Below are 7,783 nucleotides of genomic sequence, written 5' to 3' on the forward strand. Positions count from 1 at the left end.
GGTGTAACCTCAAAATATGACGTCTAAACAATAAAGGAGGTCTGATCGTGCAAGTTTTTCTTGAGCTTTGAAACACATGCATGAACAGAGTTACATGATGACGACTGAGCCAACAACCTCGATCAGAAAAGAAAAGAAACAAACCACAACGTGTCACAATATTGATACCAAACTACAGCCTATTTGGTCAAAAACATAGTGAGGTGCACGTCTGACATCTACAGCGCTTCCTACGGCAAAGTGCACCTGATAAACTCAGAAACCAACAAACCAACACTCAAATGAAGGTCGTTTAAAACAGGAAACTTTAATTATTTTCTTAGTTTCCTTATTTGATACAAAGCTCTACATCTGTTATTACTTTACTTTTAATAATTAGATGTTTAATGATATTTCATCCAACGTCTACACAGATTTTCTAAATTCTATTGTCAATCTCAACCATATTCTTGATCAGCAGGTAACATTTCAATTTTAAATGAATTAGTTACTAAAGACATGAGAACATGTGAAAGATGTGAGCTTATTTTCTTGTTATTTTGTTAACCCCTGACCTTCACTCACAATCCTACGCTGACCTTTGAGCAACACGTTCAGGAGCCTCTGATCTACATTATTCAGTCTTTTTCAACTGCAGCTGCAAGACTTTGAATCAAAACTATGAGGAGAGACCACATTCCTCCAGTTTTAACAGCCGTTCATTGGCTCCCCATCGCTTCAAGAATGCAGTTTAAAATCAATTAATCGCCTCTGAGAAGAGGTTAAACTGACTGTAGCTCTGACCTACAAGACCACAAACTCGTCCACAGAAAAACCCCAGAAGTCTTTACTTGCAACCAAGTGAATCCTCCACCTCTACTACTGTATTTTCTCTGACAAATCAGCTAAAATACTTATTTTAAAACAGGTTTCCCTGTTGAACAGAACATCATTATTACTGTCTCTGCATCAACAAAAATGTCATTATTATCATTTGAGTTAACTTACATTAAAGTCGATGGAAATTAGCCTGTAATCATGACTGTAAACACCAAACAGAACAAGAGCAGCACTGACGAGCTCACAGGTGGAAACGATGAAGTTCCTCTAATTATGTTCCTCAAATGATGACGACCATTTCTACCTGAATAACTCAGATGTTTCAGACGTAATCGTGCACGTCAGACGCAGATCAGCGGAGCAAAACTGCAGCACTAAACGCATCACTGAGCCTCGGTTACTTGTGGCATTCATTTCCTAATTATGATCCCAGAGAGGGCACAAAGAGTCGGCTAAATATTTCACAAGAGGGCTTCAGCTTTAAAATAAAAATACTTCACTGTGTGATGAAAGTACCTGCAGGCTCTCTGTGGATCCACTGGAGGAGAAACAGTGGCGTCCTGACAGCGACCCAGAGCTGGTGCACTGCTGCCTGCCTCCTCCCTTCCCCTCCAACCCGGTCTTGTGACTGTAGGGACAACAGCTGACACCACTCCTACAAAATAAGAGCCCTGGGCTGCTGGAGTCAGTCTTCCTGTGGTTTTCTCCTCAGTTTAACAGTTTGTTTTGCGGGCTCTCTTCCTCTCTTCCTCTCTCTGTATCTTCATGTAGTTTCCTCTATTCGCTCTCCTCTGAATGACTCGCAGCTTCTGTTCCAGGTCAGCGTGACGCTCTGTCAGTCGTCAGTGTGCTGACGTCCACGTCTGTTTGAAGCGGCTGCTGAACTGTGGCTCCCTCAATCAGACTGCCAAAGTAAAAAGTCTCCCTCTGAAGGACGTTTCTACCGTTATTATTATACTGGAATTATATAACTACTCAGCCTTTTCATTTATCAAATCAAGGAATAATGAAGAGACACTAAATCGCTGGAGGGGGTTACTGAACGTTTCACTGCGAGTGCAGAGTACAAAACTGTCCCACACTTGACAAACGAGCTCTTATCGTCACATTTGATGCAGATCATAGATACATTTTGCGACTTCTTGTAAGAACTCAGATGTTAATCCTGCAGCAGCGTCATGGTGAAGCTCCTCCCCTCATGTCAGACTATCTCAGTGACAAATTCATGTTGCTTCCCCAAAGGAAGGAGGTCTCGTCTTGTTATTTTTAAGCTCGGGGGCTCAGAGATGAAAGCTGAGCCTTGTGACCGCCTGTCAGCGCCGAGCTTCAACAGCCTGACAGACCAGTCTGACGTCCTGGTGCTTGTTTTACTGCTCATATCTGTGGGTGTGATATCCGCCCCACTTCTGCAGGGTCGCTGTTCCTGCAGTGAAGCGGCTGAAAGCTCCTCGCCTCTCGCGGCACAAAGAAAGCAGCTCAGGTTGCATTGTGACTGAAAGACAGCGAACACACCCCGCTGAGACCGCTGGAAACAAGACGAGGGCTTCCCAGGACCGAGATACTCACCCAGGTCACGTTTCCTGCTTCACGAGATGTTCAGATTCATGTTGAAATGTTTTCTGACTAAAACAGCGTCAGAGTGTTTCTACCGTGTTCTTCCTAACCAGTTGAAGCCCTTGTTGCCACAAGCAACTGTAGCCTCCACAGTGAGCAGCTGATGATGAGCAGTAAAAACCTGACAGCCCCTCCTCACCACAGACCTAAATCAAGTCTCAGGATACATATCTTCATATTCTGAAATATCTCAATATATCAATATCTCCTCAGACATGCGAGGACTGGGCGACTAAATCGTAGTTTGCTCATTAACAGCAGCGTCTCAAACACAGAGTCCCTCTCTAGGTGTTGGAGTCTGGTTGGTGCACAGTTAATGAACTGTGGAGCAGTTTTGGATGCTGTCACATGTTCGTGTCCGCAGGCTTTTTCAACAACAAACACAAAGCTGCCAGGACGACCACATTCACCGCGGGCACGAAACCATCCCGGTGCCACAGACACGACCAGAACCAAGACATCAGGAGTGAAGAGCATCAGGCAGAGCAGGAGGTGGGATCTTACCTGACACAGGAGACAGCACCATGTTCCCCGACCTCTGAACTTCATCGAATTTACTGAAGATGACGTTGAGCCTGGACAGAGAGCAGGAACAGACAGTTATCAGCAGGTGGTGCTGTGATACAAACAGGCCCGCAGCACAGAATGGGATCATATCCGACTCCACAGAGAGCCGATAACTAGGCCAGAGGAACATCCCAGAATAACAGGCGATGGTCACGGCTGTGCTGGGTGATATTAACAGGACAAACACCGATTATCACAGCGTGGACCACATGTGATGTCTGCTCACTGTTCAGGAGGAAACTACTCTCATTCAGACGAGTGTCTGGAACAGAAAAGTGGATCAGACGAGATGCTTTTGTGTGTAATGTTTAAAACAAACTGTCAAACATTCTCTGGCTCCAGCTCCACAGATGTTTTGTTTTATATCTCTGAAAACTTTAAATCTTTTGGTCTCAGACAAAACGAGACATTTGAAGACAATCTGGGAACTTTTGATCTGCACTTTTTACTATTTTCTGTCAATTTATAGACAAAATCATCAATCAATTGAAATCATCGGTCCGGACCGACCCTGGCGTTGTGTTTGGACCTTCCTCAAAAGCTCAACAGACAAAATGCAACCGTACTTCATCAGCTTTAAACTTCATGATTTATTTAATAATTTCATGAGAGTTACTTATCAACGTGACTTTGAGTGATTTTCATATCCTTTCTGTTTGTTGTTGACGGTATTTTTTAAGCACCACTCGCTCTCGTGAATCCAAAATAACACAGAGACGATTTCTTTTATTGGAGACTTATAAAAGTGTGTTAAGGGTTAATTATCACTGAAATAATAGTCGCTGTGTGTTAGCAGAGTCCTCCATTTAATAAGTTAGTCGTGACTGTTCACAGTGAGCACTTGAACGCACCGTGACTGAGGCAGACCCTTCTTTCCCAGGTCCATCCTCACTCGCTCTCCAACGTGGCGGTAGATCTCAATGAGGCAGTTCATGGCTCCGTCACGCACCTGCAGGACAACAAACAGAAAGTTCACGTCACCACTTCATCATTTTATCCTGTTAGACATCTGTGTAAAACTGTGTCGTACTCATCGTGTGAATTCTTGAGTTACGGCAGAAACTGTGTTTTGTGAGGCCACGAAACGTTAATCAGTTCTACTTTAAGTCAAAGTGGATATTTATAACTAATGTGAAGAACTTCCTTCAATGTGTTCTGGAGACATCAGGACAGACGGACAACCTGAACTCATAACAACACCTCTAGCCACAGACACTAACAAACTTTATAAATGATCCTCCTTCCTGAGAGTCAACGTCCGGTTTATCATTTACTTCTCTTCTGTCATATATATTCATATAAAAACCGGCTGACTGACTTTAATTCTCTTAAATTAAAGGAATTCTGATTTTAGTCATTCAACAACATGATGCTATTGTGCTGCAAGTGTTTCTCTCCTGAAAATCATATCAAATGTAAACTTAAAACTCAAATGTAAACTTAAGTAGTTTTCCTTCAGGTTGTCTTTTACATTTCTCTTTAAAAAATATCTTCTGAGTCATAATGAAGAGAAACTCTAAAAACAATGAGTTCATATCCCAAAATAACGAGTGAGTCATGATTTCAGAGCAGTCTACACATCGAGGATGTGGATCAGACGACTGATCGGCGACTGTTTCGTTTTCTTTTGTGATTTTTGGACGGTAAAACGTTACCACGGTGACGGCTGCTCCTGCTGCTTCACATGTGACGATGATTAAACAAAAAAAACTGAATCATGGGGGGCATATGGTCGCAGTGTGGAGCCCTGTTAGTGGTTAGTCTGAGAAGGATCTCATTGTGTTGCGACACTAAGTCAATAATTCTTTTGAGACAGTTCCTGGTTGTTTGACTTACAGGCTCTTTTTTCTTCATCTGTCTTATTTGGTGCCAATTTAAAATCCAATAGAAATGAAATCTAATTCTGAGTGAGGACACAATAAAAATGAAATACTGCCTCCAGTCACCACCACGTGTGTGTCGAGTGTGTTTTAAGATGTTAAGTTTGTTTCCAGCTGGCAAAGCGAAATGAAAATGCTTCCTGCACTCATAGTTCTCATGATGATGGTTCGTACGGCGCTGCTCGACAAGTGTTTGGCTTCAGGAAGGGCAGTTCATGGGCCTGGCTTCCTGTCCTCAACAGGAAGTGTGGTTCCGGTGATGACAGACGTCTGCAGCCTATCAGGAGACGACAAACTCAGCGGGGGGACGAGGAGACCCCGCGACTGAAAGGTGTGATGCCTGTGAGGTATCGTGAGTCTGGCTGCAGGTAAAGGTTTTGTGATTTGGAGAAGGAAACCTGGTTTGTGGTGTGAGGTGTAACTCTTGTATGTGACCAGCAGAGGGCAGTCAAAGCCCAATGATCAGGCTGTACCTGACTGGTGGGATCTCCGAGGAGGTTACAGATGTGAGGAACGATTTTACTGAGCGTCAGACTCTGAGATCCAAACCTGAAGAACAAAACACAACAAGAACCTCTGAGCAAAACACGAGCTGATGACTGATTCCAGACTTAAAACAGGACATCTTCACTCACACATTCAGGGTGGAGATGAGACAGAGGCACAGTCCTTCTCTGGTCCTGTTGTTCTTGTGTTTGAAGCCGCCCATCATTCGCTCCCACACGAACTGAAAACACAAAGCTCAGAGATTGAAATGATCAGAAAGCGATGGATCTCCTCTCAGCGAACTGAACGAGCGTGTGTGCTGCGCTGCACCTGTGGGTTTGCAGCCTGGTCCATGATCTTCAGCAGAAGGGCTTGGTCCTGGTCTCGAACTTGGTCCTTGGCGTCTCCTAACCGATCGATGAGGCTCGGCAGAACTGAGGACACACGAACAGAAGCGAAGGAGACTTTTAGTCTTCAGTCTTAATAAATTAAAATAAATACAATTTAAAGCAGAATAAATGTGTTTTATAGATTTATTACAGAATTTATTCATTTAATCTGTTACTGAACTTATTCCAGGTAAATCTACATGAACATTGTCAGCTTTAATGTCTAAAGAAAGAATTAAAAGAAACAATTTAACTAATAAAATAATGTTGAATATTCATATTTATCTGGTGTAGAATTCATAAGATATAAATGTTGAAACAGAAGAATAAATAAATGTTTTATATAGATTTATTGTAGCTTGTGCCTTTAAACATTATATGTAATATTATATAATTGACTTAAAAACTCATGAAACACATTTAATATTAATATTTATATCTTTAACTACTGTATATTTTTACATTTGTGCTGAATTCATAAGTAAATGTACATGTTTTATATAGACTAACTGTAGATTGTGTTTTTGAATGTTTTTAAATATATTTCACAGACATATTTTACATATTTATTTATTTATTTATTTATTTATGAATGTATTTGACACATTTAAATTGTATTTTGTGTTTGTAAATAGTAAAAGGACAAAGTGGACGAGCTCACCTGTTCCCACCTGCGTCCTGAACCTCTCCTGCAGTCTGCTGACCAGAGCTGACAGGATGTCCATCCCCAACAGAACCACCTGAGGAGGACAAGTAAACAACAAACATGTTGAAAAAAAACAAGTAAAAAGAAGAAAAACAACAACATGAAGAAGAAAACCCATCAGAATCAGCTGACAGCACAGACAGATGGACTCGGACCGACTGCAGCCTCAGAGCAGCACAGCAGCAGTGGATTTGAATCTGGGCTGCAAAGGATTATGGGTAATCACACCAGAGCATGAATTTCCATTAAAAAGAGGGTGAAATAGTGAAAATAAACGCGTTGTGTTCGGTCAAACTTGAATAAAGGCACCTCATGTGTGATTCAGGGAGGTCAGAGCCGTGCGCTCACGCTGCACCGTGACTGAAGAGTGTGTTCAGCCTCTACTAGCAGCCTCCACCGCCTCCTGCTGCAACTTTCCTTGTCTTGGGGTGGTTTGGGAAACTCGATGAACGCGTAGTGAGAGTCTCCCTGCTGACACCAGAACCAACACATACGCACCACCTGAGTTCTGCTCAGATCCTGGTGCAATTTTTGGAACCTTCTCTTCGACAGAAAGAGAAAAACACTCGTGACAGAAACAATAAGCTGGACTTCCTCTGCTGCCACCTGCTGGACGGAGAGCAGGACTGCAGCTGCTGCACGATATTTACATGATTTCATTGATTTCACTGAATATCAACGATTATGATGAACTGTCAACTCGCTGTCACACTTTCAAGAGTCAAGTCAGATGTTCTGGACGAGAGGAAACCAGCAAACCTTCATCTGGAGGTCAACGAACCTTTTTTACACCTGATATCTAAACCACAAAATATCCAAAATATTTACTTTACTGACGTTTAAAATGAAGAACACCATCAAACCTCCTGAACCAGTGAAGGTTTGTCACTTGAAATAGTTTTATCTATAAACTGTCTGTATTGATCAACAGCTGAACTTTTCTTTTAATTGATACGATCAATGGCGACGCCTGAACTCTATAATAAAGACATGTTTTATACAGATGTGTTATAGATTATATCTGCTTGTTATATAGTTAATAAAACAACTAATAAACTAATAAAAAAAACATATATTAGTGATATTTTAATCTTTAACACCTGAAATCTAAACCACAGTCTTAAAAATGAGTTTCACAGTTTGACATCTTTAAATGAATTGTCTCAAAATATTTAATTTACTAACATTTACAAACAAACAAAGAAAAGCATCAAACCTCCTGAACCAGTGAAGATTTGTCACTTCAGCTTGAATATGTATGTTTTTATCCATAATCTAACTGGTTGCCTGTTCATTCCCTGTTGATCCTGACGTTTGACCTT

The 7,783-nt window shown here is 41.7% G+C and overlaps 1 protein-coding gene and 1 non-coding gene across 2 annotated transcripts in view; one reads left to right on the plus strand and one right to left on the minus strand.

Annotated features, from left to right (window-relative positions):
- LOC140992068 (CLIP-associating protein 1-B-like) overlaps positions 1-7,783 on the minus strand; it is a 40,930-nt gene that overhangs the window by 30,774 nt on the left and 2,373 nt on the right. The window contains exons 3-8 of the mRNA XM_073462304.1: positions 6,417-6,495; positions 5,697-5,800; positions 5,516-5,607; positions 5,354-5,429; positions 3,852-3,949; positions 2,938-3,008 (exon numbers count right to left, since the gene is read on the minus strand). Of these exons, the coding sequence (XP_073318405.1) occupies positions 2,938-3,008; positions 3,852-3,949; positions 5,354-5,429; positions 5,516-5,607; positions 5,697-5,800; positions 6,417-6,495 (520 nt within the window). The remainder of the gene's footprint in view (positions 1-2,937; positions 3,009-3,851; positions 3,950-5,353; positions 5,430-5,515; positions 5,608-5,696; positions 5,801-6,416; positions 6,496-7,783) is intronic.
- LOC140992625 (U4atac minor spliceosomal RNA) lies at positions 6,873-7,000 on the plus strand. The gene has a single exon (XR_012178190.1). It is a non-coding gene; the product is annotated as a U4atac minor spliceosomal RNA (small nuclear RNA).

This window comes from Pagrus major, chromosome 24 (assembly GCF_040436345.1).
Source record: "Pagrus major chromosome 24, Pma_NU_1.0".
Classification (NCBI taxonomy): Eukaryota; Metazoa; Chordata; class Actinopteri; order Spariformes; family Sparidae; genus Pagrus; species Pagrus major.